A 22,311-nucleotide genomic window follows, 5' to 3' on the forward strand; every position below is an offset into this window, starting at 1 on the left:
CAAAGAGAACTCCACTGAAAGATGTCACGGTAGAGGTAGCTTCCACTCCAAACAGACAGTTCCAGGTTCCCGTGTCGTTGACGACGACTGGACGTTGAGGTGCAGCAGGCGGGAGCTGTCGACGCCCGGTGTCACTGTGAGGCTGTGGGTTAGGTTGTTAGGGTGGGCATCTGTGTAAGACACAGTGGAGCAGCGCTGTTGATGCTGTTCGTCAGCGCACCACTCCCACCCTGCCGTTGCCTGCACCCGCTAACGGGGTTCCATCCAATCACTGATCTTCCCCACTAAAACACCCAGCTGCAGGAGCGGCCCGCTATCTTATCGCTAACATTTTTGGATTCTGGAAGGTCTGGCGGTTGCGAGTTGCGATTGAACCCCCTTCTGGCGTACAGGGGGATGGCAGTGTGACCGCTCTCATTGTCGTCATTCTTTCGGGTCCTTCTGTCCCCTTTCTTCCACTTCCACCATCTCTCATCCGAACTCTGTCATTTTCGGACCACAGATCCCCGACATCTCCATCCCCCATGGAGCGGACTTGCGAATAAGCCAGCGGAAATAACCAAAGGGTGAACGAAAGCGTCCGACAATGCCCAGTTCGACCAGCTCGACATCGGTGAACCTGTCGACGCCGACCTGCCACTGTCTTACTCACAACAATGGACCGGGACACTGAAGCCGGAAGCAACGATGGCACCAACGACAACAACGACACAACCATACCCCCTCACACCCCCGAAAGCAACATCGAAGCGGTCGATCATGTTCCTCCCGTACCGCGCCGTCCCAGTCCCAAGTTGTCGGACGATGGCGCATCCGCAGCCCTACACGTAGCGGCCGCTTCCAGGCCCACCACCCAAGTGTCGACCATCGATATCTCTACTCTGTCCTTTCCCGATGGATCGCGCGGCACTTTCTCGACGAGCGCGACGAGCGCAACGAGATCCGTTGCCTCGCCCCAGTCGAGCGCCAGCGGTTATACCTCCCCGCGCACCGACCTGGCCGAGACCGTGAGCGTCGCGAGCTATCCCGCAACCCTCCGTCCACCTGGCGACCTGGCAGATCTTGTCACCGGCGAGTTTAACAGGCGAAGCCGGGCATGGTCCATGCTGAGGACTCAGTCATCCTCTGTGCAGCCCTTCGAGGCCAGCAGGACCGGCGCATGCGACAGCTTGGCCGGGTTCGAGAAGGAGTTCGATAAGATCCCCGAACTAGGCGAGAAGGGCATCACCGACGAGCAGCGGCTGTCACTCTGGAAATCCAAGATGAAACACTACATGATCCTATCCTCCGCCGGAAAGCCCATTTGGAGTCGACACGGCGATACAAGTCTGATCAACTCTTATATGGGAGTCGTACAAACCATCATCTCCTTCTACGAAGGCGCAAAGGACCCCCTACTAGGTTTCACCGCCGGAAACGCTCGCTTCGTCATCAGCACTCAAGGCCCCCTTTACTTTGTGGCCATTAGCAGACTAGGCGAGAGCGATGCCCAGCTTCGAAGTCAACTAGACGCTTTATACATGCAGATCCTGTCCACCCTCACACTTCCGACCCTCAAAAACATCTTTGTGCATCGTCCCTCAACCGACCTCCGAAAGCCATTGGAGGGAACCGAATCCCTCCTCTCCTCCCTCGCCGATTCCTTCACCAAGGGCTCTCCTTCTGCACTCCTCGGCGCCTTGGAATGCCTAAGATTGCGCAAATCTCACCGGGCCACCATCAACAATGCCTTTCTCAAGTGCCGCAGCGACAAGCTGCTCTACGGCCTAATCGTAGCGGGGGGCAAGCTAGTGAGCGTGATCCGGCCGCGCAAACACTCACTCCACCCAAGCGACCTCCAGCTAATCTTCAACATGCTCTTTGAATCCGGCGGCATCCGCGCCGGCGGCGGCGAGAACTGGGTACCGCTGTGCCTACCAGCCTTCAACAACCGCGGTTATCTTTACATGTATGTGAGCTTTTTTGACTCGGTAGAGACGGCGGAAGACAACAACAGCAACAACACCAACAATCCAGAACAACCACCACAACCACCACCACCAAAACCAGTGACTTCACCAGACGAAGAAATTGCCATAATCCTCATCTCCGCCGATAAAGAATCCTTCTTCGAACTCAAATCCATGCGTGACAAACTCGCCCTTCAACTGGCCAAGAACGGTTCTCTGGCACTCATCCAATCCGCAGCCCGTCAAGGCCGGCCGCGTATCGAGACCATCTTGAACACCAAACCCCTCCCCAAAGAAGCAGGACAAGGCCAGGGACAAGGGCAGCTCAGTCACTTTCTCTATAAATCCCGCGCAAATGTTCAATTCTGCCAATCCAGTCTCTCTCCTGCTTTCGAAACCTCGTCCCTCCCTTTACCATCCTCCTCACCCTCTGAAAACGGTTTTTCCCAAAAGACGACAGAAAAACTAGTCTCTCGCCGCCGCCTAATGACGCTCTACCACCACCTACACGCTTCGATTCACGCCAAGCACTCGCACCTGAAAGTCTTGCATCTGGTGAGCGAGGACGCGGCGAGCCTGGCTTGGATCACGCCCGTGTTCGAGTTCTATTGTGTAGCGGGACCGAATATGTCGAGTGGAATCATGACACAGTGCGCAAACAAGGTAGTGCAATGGGCGAAGAGAGAGGAGGAGCGGTTATTTATCATTGGGGGTGGTGTGTTTTGATGATCATATCAACGAATTAGCATTGGGTATCATAATGGTTTTCTGGTGTGTACGGCATGTTTCGGTTTGCTTTCCTGGGTTGTTGTTGATTCTGGTCATTTAGGGAGATACCACACATATATATCGGTTGTTCTTTTTTATATAGGCTGTTAACTATGGTTCATTACTCTTCAGTTTGCCATAATGTTTTTCGGTATTATACTCGATTGTATGATACTCATAGCTCGTTGCTCATCTGTTTCCCCAAGCCTTGATTCAGTATTTAATACCTCCCAAGTCGCACTATCTCTGTCTCCTGGACACGTGGACATTGTTACCCCGTCCCTAAACCCAAGTGTATGTCTGAGTCCCTGGTTTGCCATAACTCAATGTTTATCTCCCCATAGTGTCCTTCATGGGATCATCTTTGTCCGACATGGCGGTGTTGGAAAGGCTCCATATATCCTTGAAAAGCAAATGTAGTGAAGAGTCGAGGTATCCAGCTAAAGCCATTAACATCACAAAGCCATTGGTCTCGTCTAAGGTATTGCCTTCTCTCAGCTCGAAGGTAAATAAAACATATAGGAGAACTGCGCAAAAGTGTTCCGAACATATGATTCGACTTTATCGTGCAAAGGCGAGAAATGAAAATCCGAACTTTTCACCACCCGTTAAGTTACCATACCATCCAGTCCTGTGACCCGAGCTTAATCGGAGTGTTGGCGCTTTACCAACCCATCACCAAATCATTTCCAACCTTCCCGCCCTTCTTGTCTTTCCCGTCCTTTTCGTCTCTTCGTTTGTCAGAGCCATTGGCGACGGAACTTGCTCGATCACCGTCGGAGGAGCTATAAGTAGTGACAACAACGGAACTTGTTCTTTCGACATTGGGGTCCAAAGCAGAATGACTCGCTCCCGCCCTTCGCCAGGGGCAATCCTGAAGCCACCACCACCATAGGACTCGACGGTGAGTGGCATGAGAGTATATTAGTTATCGCTCGTGCTGGGTGTGGGAAGTAGCATCTTTCTAGCCGCTTCCAGCAATACCTTGATAGAGTCTCCTGGCAACCTTGTCCTCTGTGAACCCAATTAATTAATGGGCTTTATATCGATGCTCGATGATGCGGCATTGCTTGCCAGTACTGTTGCTCATAGTGCAAGTCTCAACAACGGGTGCATGGTGTTTCAGTGCAATGCTCCGATCATGGGAAATATGTGAACGAGGCCTAAATCTCGCCGAAAGAGTCAAGTTGCCCTCAACTCGTCTCGGCCAAGGAGGTTCCACTCCAGAAGAGAGGACTGAGCCTGCATTTCGGTTCTTCAACTTCTGTTGCCATGTTATGCATCATACTGATCGCGGATCAATAAATAGCCTTTCAGATGAAGACTTTAGTAGAGACGGACCTCAATGGTAACTCATCAATGAGTACTGGCCGAGGTGAGTGACACATCCTTCTGCTTCCACATCTCCTACCTACCTGCCTCTTATCTTCCCGCCTAAAACCCTAAAACCTACAGCCCATACCTAACCAAACACTCCTCCCGATGCGCCTCCAGACACTCCAAAGCACAAACCCTCGCCCCGCACTTGATGCACTTCACCCGTCCCCAATACCCACACACTTCGCAAAACCTGCGAGCCGGGTATCTACCCTCCTCCTCCTCGGTCCACTGCGCCCGCGCCTCGAGGTAGCTCAGCGGTGGAGCCGTTATCAACGCCCGGAGCTCCTCGTCCGTTGGGAAGGGAGGGACGCGCGAGACGAGCAGGGGGTCGTCGTCGCCTGGGTGGGGAGTGGGTGGTGGTCGGTTGTAGGCTGGTAGGATGGTGCCGTCTGGTGGGTAGGATTGGAGTTTTGGTTGTTCTGTTGTTGTTGGTGTTGCTGTTGTTGAGGGCTCAAGGCATGTGGGTGTGTCGGGACGTGGGGGAAATGGTTCTGAGGAGTCTGGGGTCATGGTTTCTTGTGTGGCCTCAGGACCATCGGTCATCTCTACATCGTCGTTGCCGGCGACGGGTTTCGGTTGTGGTTGGGTCTTGAGCTTTTTATTGGATCCGCCCTTTTCTTCTTTTGCCCCTGCTGCTGCTGCTGCCGTCGCGGCTGCCCTTTTGGGAGCGGCCGAGGAGCGTTTATTTGAACTTGCGGTGGTGATAGTCGATGGAGCGGGCGAGTTCCTCGCTGTTGTTGTTGCTGTTGTTGCTGCTGTTGTCGGTGTTGGTTTGTTTACTTGAGCTGCGAGTTGAGGATTGCTCTCGGCCAGTGCCAGGAAGGCTTGATAGTCGTCTAAGTGGTTCGCAAAGGTCTTTTGTGATTGTAGAATCTTGCGCACGTTCGGTGTGTGTTTGTTTTGGGCTGTTGCAACACCATGCCATGTTAATTCCGTCATCTCTTCAGGATAAAAGGTTCGGACGATTGCGCACCTCTAGTCCCACCCGCCTTGGGCGGTATGGGAATCTGCGCATCCCTATGTGAATCTTTGTCCAATGCCTCAAGATCCTTCCGAATCTTCGCATCCTGTCTGGCAGTAAGATCGGGAGCGCCGACGTTGGCCTTGTCGCGTGCAGCACGTTTGCGGTTGAGAGGTTGTAGCGCGGCGGCCGCGGCGGGCGTAAGGCCGGTATCTGGGACGTACGCCCAACCTGGGGCGTTTTTCGTCTTTTGACTGGCGACTTCGATGACGCCAAAATTGTTCATGGTGTTTGTGTCTGTTTGCGGTATTGGAGAGATGCAGAAGCGTGTGTTGTCGCAAGATTGGTAAGGCGCAATGACAAAAGTTCAAATGGTGATGTAAGAGGGAAGTTTTAGATGGGCTGAACCGCGTGGCGCGTTTACAGCGCTAGGCCGGGGTCCGGGGTTGCTATAAAACGGCGCGAGATCACTGGATCTGCCAGAGCTACCCCTGAACGTCCACTCAAGCCCAGGGTCACCTAGTCTACGAGTCTACGAGGAAAGCCAATGGGAGAGCTCATTGTGGGTTGAGCTTCGAACATCGGTTTCAGAGGTCCCGTCTGGTACCTCGACAGGGTAATAAAGAGTTGTGATTATGCTTATTGAATGTATAACCATACACTAGAATTGCCCGGCATTTGAGTGTCCAGGTACCAGTGATAAGAAAACCTCTTCCATGTCGGTTCCAACTTCTTCTGGCTTCAAGCATCCTAATTTCGATTTACAGCGAAAGCTCCCGTACGATTGCCACCAGAGCAAGCTCTGCTCCAAATTCAAACCACGAAAATGAACACCACTTCGCACTTCATCTTTTGATGTCAATAGAACCCCATCCCGCATCCTTAGTTCTTATTTTTTTTGTTTTTCACATAACGGTTGATTATGTGCTCGTGTCCCCAAACGTCTTATGTATTCCTTCCTCATCCGTAAGATATCGATTACTTCCTCTTCCTCTCCAACGCCTCCATCTTCTCCTCCAAGGTAACAAGATATTTGCTCAGCCTGTCGACAGCATTCTGGAGAGCCTGTGTTTTCGGATGTCAGCACTGTGTCTTTCCCTTATGGTAATTATGTCGTTGTATGACCACCTACGTAGATATCTTCCGTCAAGAGATCGTTCGAGGCCTTGTACTCTTGGAGCGCATAATAGTAGACAGCACTGCCGGCGAGAGTGCTACCGAAGAAGAAGCCGAAGAGCCTGTGTCATGATCGGCGGGTTAGCATTCCTCGTGTCTATGCAAAGCACGTATCAAACCCGTCTCCTTCTCGTAGTTGTCGCCAGCTTTCCCTCAAGCTGCTTGTCTCCTTCCAGCCCCAAACGTACAGTTCTCCGTCGCATCTCCATCCCCTCTCATCCCAATGACCAGTCATTCTCATCAATACCCCTTATCCAAACCTTCTTACACCCTTCTTTGGTCGTTTCGGGATCATCTCTTGCTGCCTTCGCCCATTCCCATGCACCGCCCACCCGATCCAGTAGCATCCCCAAGTCCACAACTTCCCGACCCAACCTAAGCGAATTCCAAATCCAAAATGAACCCCCAAGATAAATAAACTCACCCCCCACGAAAAGCACCAACAGGTTTCCTAGCAGGCAACGGTGGCACCGCGCCCGCGCCGGGAACTCCAGCGCTGGAGGTCGTAGCAACAGACTCGAACCTCCTTGCTGATGTCTGGAAGCCGCGACGGAAGGCGGCGGATAGGACTCTGGAGGCCATTTTATGTTTTGTGTGGTGTAAATGTCTGTCTTCGTTTGGTCCAATTGGAGCCGCGTTTATGATTGCGATTGCGATCGCTACTGTGTCAAATTCGTTCGGTCGTTGAAATGTTCGTCGTAGTACTCGCTATAATGCTATCGAGGATATCAAAGTTGCGCGAGGAGGATGGTTTCGATCGATTCGCTGGTTCGTTGGAGGAAAGAGGAAACAGCGAGGTTTGAAGCGACGGTTGCGACTGATGGACGCTGGGACTGAACCCAAACCAACCGAACCGGGAAACTGAAACGACGTCAGGTCAGTATCGCCAGACGGGGCAGGCACCCCGCGGGAACGGCTAAGTAAAGGTCGTGACGGCATGACAGGGGTCTTGGTGGTGGGCGCAATTGAGCCAATCAGTGAGAGGGAAACAAATGGGCGGAGTGTGGAGGCAGAATATCAATCGGCTTGTTACGGTGGACGTGTCCTCGAGGGGGTTAGGTCGTTGCCATCAACCGGTTGTGAACTGATAAGGATCGCGATAAGGCCCTCAAGGTGCAAGCTTGGAAAGACAAAGAGGACAGGAAGGAATGGAACAAAGGAAACGACTCGATAATTGACAATTCATCACGAACAAAGGAACACATGGCTAGATTGTATCTTGTGCGTGTTTTTTGTAGATTCCTTAACAACTGATGGACTATATTGAATTCCCTTACAAACATGCCTTTTGGTATCTTACTCCCAGATCCGTACAAGGCCGCTTCTTTCCCGAAAATTGCTGTTGCCCAACGAAAGACCCTTGTTCCCAGTAAAACCCATGAATGATGATGCTATTAAATACTTAATGTCTCGTCTCGACTGACCCTTTAGAGCTCGTCGTGGCTGGTCTCCTTGGCGGGCTCCTCGACGGTGCCAGTCTCGGTGGAGGAACCAGACTCGGCGGAAGCGGCAACGGATTCCTCAGCCTCAGCCGGGGGAGAAGCCTTGTACTTGCCGTTCTCTGAGATGAACTTGATCAAATCCTCAACGGTGCGGGGGCCAGAGTACTCAACGGGCTTGTCCTTGGCACCGGCAGCGTAGAGCTTGATGGTGGGGAAGCCCTGGATCTCATCGGGAACGTCGTTCTGGGTAGCATCAATCTTGGCAATGACAACCTTGTCCTTGAAATCGGAGTTGGCATAGAGGGTAGCAAGCTCATCGTACTTGGGAGCGAGAGCCTTGCAGTGACCGCACCAGGGAGCGTAGAACTCGATAAGAACATCCTTGGTGTCGTCAAGGACGATGTCGTCGTAGCTCTTGGCGACGACGACAGTAACGGGGCCCTCCTGGGTCTCGGGGATGGGCTCAGACTTGATCGTGGGCTCAACCTTGCCAGCAACGAAGTCATCAACGAACTTCTTGATGGAGTCGGCGGTAATCTCCTTCTCCTGGTCGAAGGGGAACTTCAGGTTCTTGGTGGTGTCCTGGATAGCGAAGGCGGGGAACTTGTCGGCCTTGAGGTTCAGGTTGCCGGCATGAGCACCGAAAGCCTTGGCGTCAATGGTAGCGAAGTTGATGACACCACGCTGGGCCTCAGCGATGGACTTGAGGGCCTCGCTAAGCTCCTTGCGCTCTTCGGGGGTCTCGGCGAAGATGTAGGCGAGGGGAATGCCAGCGGACATGTAGCCGGCATAGGTGTCGGGGCCAACCTCACCGATGAGGGGGGTGGAGGCAGTCTTGGCAAACTTCTCAATGGCCTCGGGGTCGAACTTCTCAGTGAAGACGGCCTTGCCCTCATCGAAGTCCTTGTAGAGGACGATGGCAGGGGCGGTGACACCCTCAGCCTCGGCGAGAGCAGCATCACTGCTGGCACCGAAGGGGTACTCGTCGCGGAGCTTATCGGCGACCTTGGAGAAAGTCTCGTTGGAGGCCTTGTCAGCAGCATCGAGGTAGGCGACAATGACGACCTTGTCGGCCTTCTTGAACTCCTCAATGTTGTCCTTGTTGAGTTCGGAGACGGAGGGAAGGGACTGCTTGATCATGTAGGAAGTGATGGCAGCAGCCTTGCGCTGGCCCTTGTAGGGGGAGACGACTTCGAGGCCACGGAAGACCTTGAGGGTAGGGTAGCCCTCGACGCCGTGCTGCTGGCACAACTCGGACTCCTCAGTGCAATCGATCTTAGCGAGCTTGATGTTCTTCTCTTTGAGGGTGGTAGCAGCCTCCTCGTACTCGGGGGCAAGGGCCTTGCAGTGGCCGCACCAAGGTGCGAAGACTGAACAGCAAGAATGTTAGCAAGAACTAGGTAGGTACCTACATAAGAACTTAGCTGAATTTCAAGGGTAGCTTACACTCAGCAAGAACAATGTCGTTGGTCTTGACGAAGTCATCGAAGGTGTCCTTCTTCAACTGGATAACATCGGAGGCAGTGGCCACGGCGGCCGCCGCGAGAAGCCCGAGGGCAAACTTCGTAGGTGCGTGCATATTTACGTTTCCCGGCTGTCTGGGAAAGCGGAGTTAGCTTTGGAAGTTGGTATATAAAAAATGATGCTTGGATATTGTTCTTTGAAGTTGCTTCTCAAAGCCGTCGTGGGGGTTTGTATGGTGGAACAGGAAGGACGGAGCACGGAGGTCGTGAATGGACGGGATTAGGTTGTTCAACGGGAAGGTCGTAGCTCTGGCGGGGCCGCAGTACACAGGCAAACGTGCCCGGGTAGTGGGTACCACTTACTCTGGGCTATTTAAAGGCAGAAAAGGGGCCTGGGATTTGGGAAGAACTAGGACCCGTGACTGAGAGAAGTTGAATTTTTAAGATGGAAAATGTCCCGGAAACAGAGGCAGGCGGGTGGTGAAGGCGAGAAGGGGGATCTGCTTTTTAATGTGTTATCTCCAGCCCGTGTTTATAAGCCAGGTTGCTTTCTGTCGGTCGAGTGAACAGGTGTCTTCTCCGCCGCTACGAAAATGGTACACGCCAGTGGTCAATCAGCCTTGGAGCCTGCTGAGTGGTCAGTGGCGGCACCTGCAGTGGTGCTGCAGGGCGCCAGGGTCAAAGAGCTCGCTCGCGGGGCCTGCGGCTGTCGGCCGCGAGGCGGAGAACAACCCCGAGACTGGCCTGTTGTCAACGAAGGATGAAAGGGATCCTTCGGATGCCAGGGGCGGCGATTTTTGTCATTCATTATTCAAGCCTGGATACAGGTGGCATTTTGCTGTTTGTTGATTACATATCGGATCATCAGTCCCATGTTGCATTACAGATTTACTAAGTACCGTTCCATGTTTTGCCATTTTTGTCGCAAATGGGTTGGAATAGTGGAAAGTGAACATCATACAACGAGATTTCTCAAACTACCTCTAAGGTAAACATCAACATGTTGGCTGGACCTTCTCAAAGAGCTGGCCACACCTTTTCTCTCAACTAACAATCCCATCCGTTCCTGCACCAGAACCCCTTTATTTCCGCCCCGTAGTAAGGGCCACCTTGCATCAGTGCGTGGGGTTCCATCAGAAGAGGATGGGCAGCTTTGAATCCGGACAGCTTTCCCCGCAAGCCAAGAAACACCATTTCTGTGCCGCCCTGGGCTGCTGTGCCGCGTACTGTAACGCCGTTCCTTCATGGTCTCAGGGACCGAAACTCCACTGGGTGAATGGGCTGGCAGAACGGGGCCGTAGTGCAGTGCTTCCGTCTTCCCCATCGGGCAATTTGAACTACATCTTGCCACGAGTCCATGTCGATGGCAGCCATTTCATGCCAGGTGTGCGCTGCGAGTGGTGTCCTTCAATAAGCTGACGAGCTTGATGAGCTGAACCGGTAGAATATCAGTTTTGTGTTTGACTCAGCAAGATCTCACCTCGCTATTTTCAGTTGTCAGCTTCGGACCTCTTCGGCGGAACTTTGCTGTCGTTCCCAAGCCAGCACTCATAGTGGCTGAGTTCAGTATTCGCGCGCAATTGTACGGTAAGTGTGGAAGAGATACGACCACGTTCGGATATATCATCGTTACTATGACACTGCACATGTCGGGGAGCCGTTGTGAGGGCTGATGCTGGCACCGATCAGGATAGTGAGCTGATCATGTCGCTCTGTTATATCCGAATGGGTGAGGCCCGGCCTTATCCAAGAACTTGCATGTTTACAACGCGCTGACAATAAGCATATACCAGCATCAAGTTCGATGCTTTAGATCAGGATCTACATTCGAAAGACCGATGCCACAGGTAGTTGGGATAGCTCTGTTATTTCTTCGATCTATCAGCAGCCTGTGGGGGTTGCGATGCGTCAACTACTTTTATGTCTCTGCGAAGATGCAGCACGGGCGATGGTGATGGATGAGTATCGACAGGAGGATACATGCTTGTGAGAAAGCGCTTGCAGCTGTGATCAATAATGTCACGTCGATGCTAACAGACGAGTGTCTGTTGTGCGAGGGGAGACTTCGGGGGCAGGCAGGTCGTATCGAATCACAGAAGAAAAGAAGAAGGCCATATCATGGACCCATTCTGTCATCGACTCCAGCGGGTCGGGTCGGGACTCTTCGTATGGCAACGAGATCGAACGGCTGGAAAACAAGAGGAAGGGATGATTGGGATCCTCAAAGATGGACAGGCCGCTACTTAGCTCGGGCAATGACCTTGAATGATGGTGGCCGGGAGCACTGGGATTGGAAATCGGTCCCTGGGGAGCATGATTGGAATGGACTCCGAACATCGTGTTGTCCCTTCCTCCCTTGCCAGAAATTTGGTGTCTTCAATGGCATCCCCTTCATTCATACGGCAGGCGCGGGGACTTCCAATATCGACCACGGCAGCGAATGAAAATGCAACAACACCGAGGTACCCGGGTGACATATGTGCTTTCCTTTCCTGAGCAACCCGACACCAGACACAGGTTCGAGCTTCAGACGAAATCTCTTCCTTTCATGGCCAAGGAATCACGGCTATCTTCCGCCGACTACCGCCGACTTTACCAACCGCCTTCCGACTACACAGCGATCAAGTCTCCCGTCCCCCGATGGACCTGGAGATGGCGACGACAACAACACCCACCCGAATCTCGAGGCTTTCCACTCGTCTCTAGTGACATCAAGTAGTGTCGTTGCTTGATTGAGTGGTTTTGGGGCTTCCAGCACATCGAGGAGGCAACAGCTTTATCCCTTTTTGGAGTGTTGGTGCAACAGTTAAATAAAAACCAGCACCCATCTTCCAATTGGATACCTAAATCATCTGGTCGTGGTCGCTAATCCTACTCGTTTTCATGGATCAGGTGCGGACGGCGAGACGTGCTGCCAGCCATGGCACTCTCGGCCGCCAGTATGCCGCGGATGCTGGCAGAAATCCTGGCATCCCTTCATCTCACGCCTTCTCGCGGCCTCTACGAAGTCCTAACGGAAACGCGCGTATCTTGCCATCACCAGGACCGCTTGAGAGTATGTTGAGGACAACAACAGAGACTGGAGATATTGGCTTGTTCTCTATCAGGCCAGTCAGGTCAATATCCGCTCTCAATATCCCATGTCCGCCTACCCCCGCCCGCCATGGACAGGCGAAGTCTGCTTCCATGCCTCGCTTGACAGTGCCAATGCGAACCAGAACGCCCGTGAGCAACATTGGTCCAACCAGACCTTCGACCAGCGACAGCTTTGATACCCACAGCAGCCTTAGAGACGATCGGAGATGTCTTCCATCGTACCGAGATACTGCTTCAGAGATCATCTCGATGTATGCCTCTGACAGTCAACGTTCTACCTATAGCCCATTCTCGCCCAAATATCGCGATGACCAGCGGTCGTTTTCCATGACGAGCTGCAGTTCTCGAGCGCTACCCAACAAGTCGTCTACTGGCACCATGCAGAGCCAAGCCAGCGGTCCGGCTCTACAGAGACCTCGCTCCCCCTTCCCCTACCCAACCAGACTTAAGCGCCCGGGAGTTCGACCTTCCTCTCCCGCCGTGACAGAGAGTGGCGCTGTGGACTATAGTAGAATGGTCGAGATCGACCGTGCTTCACAGGTATGCTACCTTCCCCTTATATCAGATGTACATCTACTAATATCTTCAGCGAACCATCCATGGATCGTATATGTCCACCTACGCTCAATATGGCCGCAGATCAGGACCCGCGATGTCCCGACTCCATCCATATGGATCCGTTTCATCCCTCTCAAGCCACAGTTCGAGGCCGGGTCCGAGATCCTATGCGAGAACGAACTCGAGTGGCTCCGCTGCTTGGAGTCCGGGCCTTCGCAGACAGCTTGAAATGGAATCATCAGACTATAATACGAGGACTCCAAGTTTGACTTCCATCGTCGACATGTACCGCTCGTCGTCAGGAATTTCACCCGACTTGAAATACGGATCTCATCGACTGCCCAGCAGAACATTCTACTACGATTACTCGGAGGACTTTGATACTTTCCCTGATGGCAATCCCGCATGGACTGGACCTTTGGCGCCTGTCCCAACTCGAGTACCCGACATGTATAGAGCGAGGATACTAAATGATGGCAGTGCTGGTCCCTTCCTGAACATGAACCGCTATCCTTCCCAGGATGACGTCTGCGAGGGTCCGCAAAATTACTCTGGCGCAACAAATACCATGAAGACCCACGAGTCAAACATCGCCCATGACTCGATTGAGGAACATGAAGGCGAAGAAGGACCATTCAACTACCCTGATGACGACTCACCTCGTGGTTCTATGGTAGGAAGGAAAGATGTCAACGGAGCCACCAATGTATCGTCACTGCAGGCTATGACTATGCCCAGTACCGAAAAGAGAAAGAGCTGCCACCACAGTGACGCTAGTATCTCAGAAAAATCGGACGATCTGGCAGCTGCGACAGCGGAGAATCCAGATGAACAATCGAACTCTGATGCCAGGCGGATAACGGTGCATGATGAGAGCGACGGCCTCGAAGAAGGCGACAACGAGAACTCGAGGTCGAGCTTTGGCAACAATGCGATCCATGTGCCTCAACTAGAAGATCCTTTGTCAGCGAGAACCTCCCTATACAGGTCGAATTCGGAACCCCTTGACAAGCGTCAATCGTTTCGCTTGAACGCAGGAGAACGAGTTCCGTCAACATTCAGCGGCTATCTGCGACGGAGCAAGTTCTTCTCGATAGATCCGGGCCTATCTGATCTTGCATCTCTTGTAGATTATCTCGACGTTGCAGCAAATTCGGCTTCTGAAGATAATCATCTGCCAAAATCGAATGTAACGATGGACTTCCTGAAGTCGTCTGTAGAGGCTGGAGATCGGATATCGGCAATTCAGTTAGCACCAGACTCTACGGAGAACCAGGACGGACAAGACCAAGCTCCTGGTTTTGAGGGGTGCCTGAGGACCAAAAATCCTAAACCCTTTGAACATAAAAGAACAGTTGCTCTGCCCAGGATCAGGACTAGTGAATTCTCGACAACATCCTCCACAGACACTACTTGCGCCACCAGTCGGTCAGAGCCCGTTATACTGCAGCCTGTACCAGTCTCGCCGGCCAAAAGGCTCCGGCTACAAAACAGTGTCCCAAAGCTCATGAAAGCATTGCCAGATCTGCCGTCCAGTTCAGCTAGAAGTGAGCCTTGCTGTTACAGCACGTCATCTTGCACACGGGGAGTCCCAATACGCTCCTCACCATCTGCCCGCCCAGACATGACCTTTGACAGACCTCAAGAGGATACACAGACATCTAATTTCGACATCAAGGCAACAATGACGAGCTTAGCCGGTTCTAAAAATACGATAGATCTTGACGAAGACAATTTCTCACGAGACTCAATTAGCAACAGCATGAAGTTGAAAGCTTCCAGAGCTGCCATGATCAGAGCACAAGAGAAGTTGAAGAGACTTCAGAAACCTACCTCCGTAGAGACCGCAACACTGGAGCTGAAACCCCCACCAAAACTTTCGGCTTTCTCTTTCCAGAAGGGATGCGGGTCAACTGTCTTGAATACCGTCAGTGTTTCTGACAGACACGGAGTAGGCTGTGGGACGTGTACAGAAGAGAAAGCCTTTATCCTCGCATCTGCAGCTTCAACTCCTGTAACAACGTCGTCAAGATTGCATGCGCAACAAGCCGCAAGGAATCATGTGGCAGATTCCCGGTCGGTCAAGACTGTTCGTCTACCATCACCTTGCGGATTACGGAGTTCATTTTCCGTCAGCGACCGTCACCCGCGTCTACCCAAGAAAACCCTATCTCGTATCCGCGAACGGCTTGTTCAACCCAGATCACGATCGACGGAGCCACTCACGTCAAGAAACCGCAATGTGGAAGCTTGTGATCACATCTTCCCGGCATCACCAATCACAACTAGTTACATTAGACAGAAAAATACTTCGACGAGTACCGCCTTGCCAGTAACTGAAGGAGAGTTAAGTGACAGTACCAGGCCGCAGTCCAGAGGGTTCAGAAAATGCATGTGTGAATGGATGAGGACGGCCAGGCAGGCTTTCTTGGTGGCCTGCACCGGTTCAACGAACCCCTGATGGGTGTGTTGGCTTTGGCGGGTTGGTAGAACACGCGGTGTATACCTGTCAAACCTTTCAAGCTTATTTCGGGAGAGAGCATGCAGCTGGCTTGGCAATCGCATAGCATATCTCCCTGGTTACATGTTCTACCATATCTTATCCGACCCATCTTCATGTTAGCAGCTGGGAAACTGGAGTTACTGTAGAGAGCGATGGTATGATTAGAATATGGTTAGATATATCCATGAATCCAAGTCAGTGGCCTTCGGGCAGATTGCCAGCTCTGCTTTGGATTGTGACTATAAAGATGATTCTTAATACCCACAGTTATCATCCGTATCCCGGTCTTTCATTGTTACAGAACCAAGTTAGACATATCACAGCCGTGATGGAGATTCCCTATGCTTAGACAGTGTATAGGGTTGGGGGCAAACCAGAGGTTGTATGTATTTCCGGGTTAAGTGTAGCTGTTGAAAGGAGTGTGAGATGATGAATGTACTTTGATAGGTTGGGAGACGTCAGTTCAAGACATCAACTCAATCGAGACTCTAAACTCTAAACTAAGTACTGAGCCGCATATGTGCATTGAACATCATACGCGACAAAAGGAAACGAAATGTCGATTCGAATCGTTTGGAAAGACTTTGTGTAACTCGAATTTAACACTCCTGCAACGTAGCGGCACGACAGTCGAACAGTATCCCTATTTGGTTCAAGATGATTTCCTTCCCGTCCAGGTTGTCAATGTCAATATCAGTGTTTTTCTCATCCGACTGCACCGATCTAATCAAAGAGCTTGAAACTTGAACCATCTACACAAATATACGGTATATCAACCATCATGTCCCATCATCTCTCCTTCATTCCACCTCTTCCAGCATCATACTGTGTCATCAGCCAGACTCATGACAGTGTCTGTCTTCAACAACGAGGACCAGCCAACATGAAACTCCCACCCAATATCCCCACAGCTCTCGTCTTCACGTTCCTCTTCTCCCTCCAAGTTCCCCTTCGCCTCGCCGCCCCTCTGTCCCACGACAAACTCTTCCCCAAACCCGTCATACCCCTGACCCTCCCACAAATCCACTACGAAAGGATCGACAACGGCCGCATGGCTACACGACATAGTAACCCTAACAGTAACAAGGACTTTCCCTCTCCCCTTCTCCTGTCCCTTCCTATCCCTCTGCCAAGTCATCTACAAAAGAGCGGGAATGCATTATGGGATGCTGCCACCCCCTGGAAGCTGAGCCAGCCCAAAAGAGAGAGTGTCAGTGCAGGACCACCAAAACCACAACCCAGGAGCACCAGAAGACCAGGCCGCTACCCACGACCTTTAAAACACCTCTTTGCCCACTCGTACCGCCACTCCTCCAGCGGCGGTCGGGGCGTCGTCGACTCTGACTTTGACTTTGATCCCAACAACAACGTCCCGATCCGCACACTCAGTGAAACAGCCGATGATGACCTCAACCTCAACTTTGACCTTTTCAGCAGCACTGGGCTGGGCGGCAGTAGTGGTGTTAATCTCCTCAAAACCATCACCATCGAACCAACTCTCACCATCAACAGCACGAGCATACAGCGACTTGGCCCTCCTGCGCCAGGGCCAGGAGCAGGGTCGTATCTTGCTGCCATGAACATGGGTGGTGCTGCTCCACGGCCACGAGAAGCTCCATGGGAAAGAAGAAGATCTCATGGATGGGAGGGGGAGAATGAAAGTGGGGGGAGTGAGATTGGGAATGAGGCGCCTTCTGGGAGTTTTATGAACAGGCGGGTTGGTAGGATTGAGAAACGTCTTGGGGTGGGAAAAAGGGAGATGATGACTACGGCCATGGAACAAACGGGGATAATTGATGAGAATATAAAGAGGGGAGAGAAGGAAACAAAAGAAAAGAGTAAGGCGGGAAGGGGGAGTAGAATCCACGGAAGGTATCATGAGGCGCTGACGAGTGTTGCTGCTACTGCTTCTGCTACTAGTTAAGCTTCGACTTGCAAAGAACTGTTTCTTATGTTATTATTGGCAGACAAGGTTAGGGGCTGGATTGGCTTGCTGATTAAAGGCATTATGTACATGACTTGGGTTCTGTTGATTTGGAAGAGAAGTTGATACACACCTTGCGAAATACAAAGTTTTACCACATAAGCTGGGATCAAAGATGGTGCCCGTTTTAGCAGTGAAAAATCTAGTAAGTGATGAACGTCAGCAGGCAGAGTTGTGATCTAGTGGCCATCAAATTCACTTCAACCTGGAAATGGTCCTTCATCCTGTTCCTCCTCGCTTCCGCTCGCCACACACACCACAAACACCACAGTCCCCAGCATTTCGATACTGGCTCCCCTGACATGTCTGACTGGTACATGCCCAGAATCCAACCACGTTCTTTGGGTCAAGGACGTTGGCGCATATTGTGCAGGTAATGCAAATGGGCTCGTTGGCGAATGAGCATATCGGACAGGTTCTTGAAGATGGAGGTTTTGGTTCGGCTTCGGAGGTAGACTTTGGGATTGATGAAGGGGCTATGTTTTCCTTCTTTTGCGGTGGGCGACTTGGGTCGGGTTTTACCCCTCGAGGTTTCTCTGTTGTCGTGGAGGCATGGTGGTTGTTGTTCAAACTTTGAACGGTGGATCGGATCTGTGAGACCTTCTGTCTTGTATCTTCCCCCAAATCCTCTCTTCTGTTCTTGTGGGATGAAACCGGAGCTCGGACAACATTCTCCGGTATCTCGGTATCCGTCGATGATGGCTCGACCTTAACAACAGATAGCCTAGGTGTTAAATTCCTTGCGCCGTCATTGAAACCCATCAACTCCCTCAACTCCCGCTGCGCATCCTGATCCCCGGGATTCTCATCCTCACAGACCTTGATCATTCCCCTACCCTTGCCATCTAGTAACTTCTTCCCGTTGATATCCACAGCAGCCACACCAGCCTGATCATCTTCATCTTCATACTCCTCACTCTCCGTTCCACTGCCCGTCTCATCCTCATCAATCTCCTCCTGCTTCACCTTCTCCTCTTCCTCCTTCTCCTTCTTGAGCCCCTCAAACCTCGCCAATGCTGCCGCAGCCCTCAACTCCCTGCCCCTCGCACTGCCCGCCACCCTCGGTTTTGCCACCACTTTCTTCCCGCCCTCCAACTCCTTCTTGACCTTCTCATCCTCCCCCAATTTAACCCCATTTGCGCCAAACTTCTTCAGTATCCTCCGTTCCTTCTGCTCCTTGTAACTCAACTTTGGTTTAGAAGCCTTCGCCTTCCTCTTCCTCCCCCGACTCCTATACGTTCCACCACACAGGTGCTCCGGCAGCCCTTCACCGGGTTGCACCGTATTCCTCTCCCACTCGCCCGTGGAAAGCAGCGCTCCCCTGCCCCACAATCCTTCGCCCGTGTAACCCCTACCCCAAAGCAGGCGCATCTCGTCGGCGTAGTTGTTGCGCACGGCCCAGAAGGCGCGCGAATGATTCATCTGCTTACAGTGAGCGAGCTCGTGCATCATGACCATTTGCACGTAGTTGAAGGGCAGCCAGTGGCCCGAAAGGGACTTGAGGACGAGCTGAATAACTTCGCCGGCGTTGAAGTTGCGGCCGACGAACTCGCGGTTGGGTTCATACTCTTCTAGGGAGGTGATGGAGAGATGGTTGGCTTTCATTATGGGGACTGACGAGGGGGGAATGCGTTAGAGGGCCATTGGCAAGAGAAATCAGAAGCTTCGGGAAAAGCGAAGGCAAGGGGAGACGCACGGCATTGCGCTGCTATCCTCTCTAGGAAGTCTTGCGCTATGGCTTCGTCCGGCCCTTTGAGGGGCTTGATGAATATTATTCGGTCATTGGGATGCGACTTTTTGGCGTTGATGCGCTGAATGCCGAGGGGCATGGTGGGAGTTGTCGCGGGGAGCTCAAGGGCTGTTTGGTTTTGTGATGGGTTCGCTGGGGTGGTTGTGCAGTCGTCAAGGTTCTCAATAACTTGCGCGTGGAGAGATCAAGTTCGTGGTGGTAGAATGTATTGTCCTGATGAAGACTCAGTCTCAGTGACAGTTTAACAGCTTGACAGTCACGAAAGGTTTTAATCGACCATGCGCGCCTGGTGCGGAAGATTGCAGTTGAAAACCTTGTGAAGGGAGCTTCCCCTTCCGTCCGTCGTACGCCACCGCGTCTGGTCGACGAGAACAGCAGGGGTCGCGCTGAGGGTAAGGGCAAACGCCCAGTCACATGCTCGCTCAACAGCGACTTACAGCGCCCACATGTTACCCTTTTCGTGGCTCCCTTTATCCCATAATAAACACCGCAGTGACCAAAACTACATGATGGGATAAGTATGAGATCCGTCGCCCAAACCTAGCCAGTTTTGATTTTGTCTTGCTTTCCTTTGTGTCTAAACTGTTACTACATGGTAGATAAACAGCAATCGTAAAGGCAGGGTATATCGCATATCTCTCCACTGCAAACCCAACCCCCCTTTTCCGTCTTCTTCAACGTTAGGTAGGTAATTTTACCTCCTACGCCCAGCACCACCGCTACCACCACCGCCACCAGCGCCCGCCTTGTCCGCAAGCGAAACAACCTCACCAATGCCCGCAGCTTCCTGCTCGTCCTCGAGCGCCGTGATCTCCTCTCTGCAATCCCACCACTTCTCCTCACTGAGCTCGAACGCCTTGGTCTTAATCTCTTTAACGGCAAGCGACTCGGGCTGGATACCCTTCCAGCGGAGGTTCGTCATGAGAATCTCCTGCCACTCGGCCGAGGTACGCTGGAAGAAATCGCGGCGGGATTCGAAAGGCTGTGGTATTTGTGTTAGCGGTAATTCGCAAAAAAAAAAAAAAAAAAAAAAGGCAAGGGACAAGAATGTGTAACGTACTCTAGGATGTGGCAGGCCGTCATCAACCCTAGTCTCCTCGCTCTCCTCCTCTTCTTCAGGAGCCGCAGCGATAGGGGCAGTCTCAGCGACGGGGGTCTCTTCGCCTGCCTTGGCCTTCTTCTTCTTCCTGTCGCTGGGAGTGTACTTGGCCTTCTTGTCATCGACCTCCATAGCATCCTCCTCATCATCCGCCTCTTCATCCGAGTCCTCATCCTCGTCGTCTTCCTCATCGTCATCTTCGTCCTCGGATTCCTACACCGCTTTGTCAGTAAACCAGCCTCGGTGAAGCCAAGTGAAGATCGACTCACAATCCAATCATCGCCCTCCCTCTTGAAGATCTCCTTGCAGCCATCCATCTTGCCCAGATCGATCGCATACATATCATCCAGCGTGAACTCGCGATCGCCCTTTTCAAACGTGCCGCCGTAAATATACAGCACATCATCCTGCACCGCCAGCTGCGCATTGAATCTCGGATGTGGCATCTCCATCGACACCGGCATATCCCTGACCTTCCTCTTCTCATCCTTCTCCTCCTCCTCTTCTTCGCCCCTCTGCTTCTTCAAGAGGGCATCGATTTCCATCTCATCCGCACCATCCAAGCCCTTCGCGCCCGCCTGCAGCGCCGCAAGCTGTCTAAGCAACTCCTCCTCGTTCTGCCTCGCTCTGTCCCTCCTTCCCACCCTCTCTCTCCCCTCACCATTTCCAGCACCATTCTTTTTCCCCGGCGCCCTAGCCTTCTTCAATGCCATAGGGAAGAATCGGTTGCGCTCAATGTTCCACGCAAACAGCTGGTTGAAAAACTCGCTCTCCATGCCCTCCTCGCTCTCCTCCACATCATGCACGCCACCAAACATGATACCGCGGCCCTTGTGGTACGCCATGGTGGCGCCCGCCCGCGTGGGGTTCGGCGTGTTGGCCGGCTTCTTGCGCTTTTCCCACCTGACCGTGGGGGCCGTGTTGGGCGGCGCATCAGCGGGCGGCTGCGTGATTCTCAAGAAAAAGCAGTCCTGGTGGATCATGGGCTTCAAAATGTTCTTGGAGCCGCCAGCACCACCTCCTCCTTGCTTCGTCTGCTTACCAGCCGCCACCGTCGCCTTCACACGCGAGTACCCACCGTAAAGCACGGCGCCCTGGTCATGCGGCAGGAACGTGAAGCTCGACCGGGCGTCGGGCTTCAGCTGCGCCGGCGGCGGGGTGATGGAGTGCCAGACAAAGTTTTGCGTGTCGTACAGCCACAGATCCTGGAGGTACTTTGTCTGGTGTGCCGTGTCCTGGAAGCCACCAAACAAAATAATGTAGTTCTTGTAGTAAGTCATTCTGTGACCCGACCGAGCCGGCGGCGTCTTTCCCTTGGTTTCGATGCGCGCCCACTCACGGGTGGACGGGTCGAGGCGCCAAAAGTCGTTGTAGTGGTAGAACGTCCCCTGCTTGGGGGACGAGAACTCGCCGCCGAAGAGGTAGACGCCGGTGCTGTCGTTTCCACCGCGGGTCCAGGCGTGGCCGGACCGCGGGAGCGGAGCATTGGGCGAAGTGACGCAGCGCCATTCGTCACGGTCAATGTAGTAGACCATCAGGTCGTTGAAGAAGGTAGCCAGGGCGCCGTTGAAGTACTCGCCGCCGAAGAGGAGGAGCTGGTTGCTGTTGGAGGGGCTGGCCATCAAAGTAGAGGCGGCGCGGGCGCGCGGAGGTTCGTCGACAACATTTTCCGTGACCTTGAGAAACTGCTCCTGCTGCTTCTTGTACTCCTCGAGGACTGCGTCGAGATCGACATCCTCGGCGTCGCTGCCCTCGATCTTTGCGGATTTTACCTTGGCTTTCTTTTCGGCCTTCTTCTCTTGCTTCTGCTTTTTTTCGGCCAGCTTGGCCTTTTTGGACTCGCTTTTCCCCTTTTTATCCTTCGCCATCTTGACAAACTCCCCACTAAGGTGTTGAGCTGTTGCGGTGTTTGCGCTGTCGAAGAAAGTGAGCCCTCAATTTTGGCCTCATGAGACTGTGGCGAGAAGTGGAGAAACGTTTTGTGAATGTAGGCGAGACGTCGGGACCCACTTGTAATATCTGTGCTCATCAAGGTTGGAGAAGCTAACAACAGCTTCAAGTATTGTTGATTGTCTGCAACAATCTGCTCTGCTTACATAGACCAAATTCATTGTTTACTTACACCGCGATGGTTACTTGAACTCGCTAGAACAAACCTTTGTACTACTATTGAGTCGGCGAT

The 22,311-nt window shown here is 52.6% G+C and overlaps 9 protein-coding genes across 9 annotated transcripts; 4 read left to right on the forward strand and 5 right to left on the reverse strand.

Annotated features, from left to right (window-relative positions):
- The first annotated feature begins 433 nt into the window (after window positions 1–433).
- Window positions 434–2,928, forward strand: B0T23DRAFT_74749 (trafficking protein Mon1-domain-containing protein). The gene has a single exon (XM_062841735.1). It carries the CDS (start codon window positions 657–659, stop codon window positions 2,673–2,675), a length of 2,019 nt encoding a protein of 672 aa, XP_062695352.1. The 5' UTR covers window positions 434–656; the 3' UTR covers window positions 2,676–2,928.
- Window positions 2,929–3,563: 635 nt separating this feature from the next.
- B0T23DRAFT_74751 (uncharacterized protein) lies at window positions 3,564–4,118 on the forward strand. The gene has a single exon (XM_062841736.1). It carries the CDS (start codon window positions 3,773–3,775, stop codon window positions 4,067–4,069), a length of 297 nt encoding a protein of 98 aa, XP_062695353.1. The 5' UTR covers window positions 3,564–3,772; the 3' UTR covers window positions 4,070–4,118.
- A 48-nt stretch (window positions 4,119–4,166) lies between these two features.
- On the reverse strand, window positions 4,167–5,344 carry B0T23DRAFT_393384 (uncharacterized protein; the record flags this gene model as incomplete). The annotated part of the gene is made up of 2 exons (XM_062838070.1): window positions 4,167–5,002; window positions 5,071–5,344. The coding sequence occupies 2 exons, from the start codon at window positions 5,342–5,344 to the stop codon at window positions 4,167–4,169; spliced, it is 1,110 nt and encodes a 369-aa protein (XP_062695354.1).
- A 323-nt stretch (window positions 5,345–5,667) lies between these two features.
- On the reverse strand, window positions 5,668–7,107 carry B0T23DRAFT_451437 (uncharacterized protein). Its single transcript, XM_062841117.1, has 3 exons — window positions 6,659–7,107; window positions 6,191–6,296; window positions 5,668–6,123 (listed from the first exon to the last, which is right to left on the reverse strand). The coding sequence occupies exons 1-3, from the start codon at window positions 6,814–6,816 to the stop codon at window positions 6,037–6,039; spliced, it is 351 nt and encodes a 116-aa protein (XP_062695355.1). The 5' UTR covers window positions 6,817–7,107; the 3' UTR covers window positions 5,668–6,036.
- Window positions 7,108–7,661: 554 nt separating this feature from the next.
- Window positions 7,662–9,255, reverse strand: B0T23DRAFT_402273 (protein disulfide-isomerase precursor; the record flags this gene model as incomplete). The annotated part of the gene is made up of 2 exons (XM_062838653.1): window positions 7,662–9,046; window positions 9,123–9,255. The coding sequence occupies 2 exons, from the start codon at window positions 9,253–9,255 to the stop codon at window positions 7,662–7,664; spliced, it is 1,518 nt and encodes a 505-aa protein (XP_062695356.1).
- Window positions 9,256–12,059: 2,804 nt separating this feature from the next.
- On the forward strand, window positions 12,060–14,338 carry B0T23DRAFT_310548 (uncharacterized protein; the record flags this gene model as incomplete). The annotated part of the gene is made up of 4 exons (XM_062834590.1): window positions 12,060–12,194; window positions 12,311–12,775; window positions 12,825–13,780; window positions 14,200–14,338. 4 exons carry the CDS (start codon window positions 12,060–12,062, stop codon window positions 14,336–14,338), a joined length of 1,695 nt encoding a protein of 564 aa, XP_062695357.1.
- A 1,841-nt stretch (window positions 14,339–16,179) lies between these two features.
- On the forward strand, window positions 16,180–17,220 carry B0T23DRAFT_311195 (uncharacterized protein; the record flags this gene model as incomplete). Its single annotated transcript, XM_062834630.1, has 1 exon — window positions 16,180–17,220. One exon carries the CDS (start codon window positions 16,180–16,182, stop codon window positions 17,218–17,220), a length of 1,041 nt encoding a protein of 346 aa, XP_062695358.1.
- A 197-nt stretch (window positions 17,221–17,417) lies between these two features.
- B0T23DRAFT_74887 (WLM-domain-containing protein) lies at window positions 17,418–19,371 on the reverse strand. Its single transcript, XM_062841737.1, has 2 exons — window positions 18,977–19,371; window positions 17,418–18,893 (listed from the first exon to the last, which is right to left on the reverse strand). The coding sequence occupies exons 1-2, from the start codon at window positions 19,107–19,109 to the stop codon at window positions 17,500–17,502; spliced, it is 1,527 nt and encodes a 508-aa protein (XP_062695359.1). The 5' UTR covers window positions 19,110–19,371; the 3' UTR covers window positions 17,418–17,499.
- Window positions 19,372–19,446: 75 nt separating this feature from the next.
- B0T23DRAFT_332605 (uncharacterized protein) lies at window positions 19,447–22,247 on the reverse strand. The gene is made up of 3 exons (XM_062835746.1): window positions 20,399–22,247; window positions 20,091–20,342; window positions 19,447–20,012 (listed from the first exon to the last, which is right to left on the reverse strand). Exons 1-3 carry the CDS (start codon window positions 21,995–21,997, stop codon window positions 19,725–19,727), a joined length of 2,139 nt encoding a protein of 712 aa, XP_062695360.1. The 5' UTR covers window positions 21,998–22,247; the 3' UTR covers window positions 19,447–19,724.
- Window positions 22,248–22,311: the final 64 nt, after the last annotated feature.

This window comes from Neurospora hispaniola, assembly GCF_033458365.1.
Source record: "Neurospora hispaniola strain FGSC 10403 chromosome Unknown B0T23scaffold_2, whole genome shotgun sequence".
Classification (NCBI taxonomy): Eukaryota; Fungi; Ascomycota; class Sordariomycetes; order Sordariales; family Sordariaceae; genus Neurospora; species Neurospora hispaniola.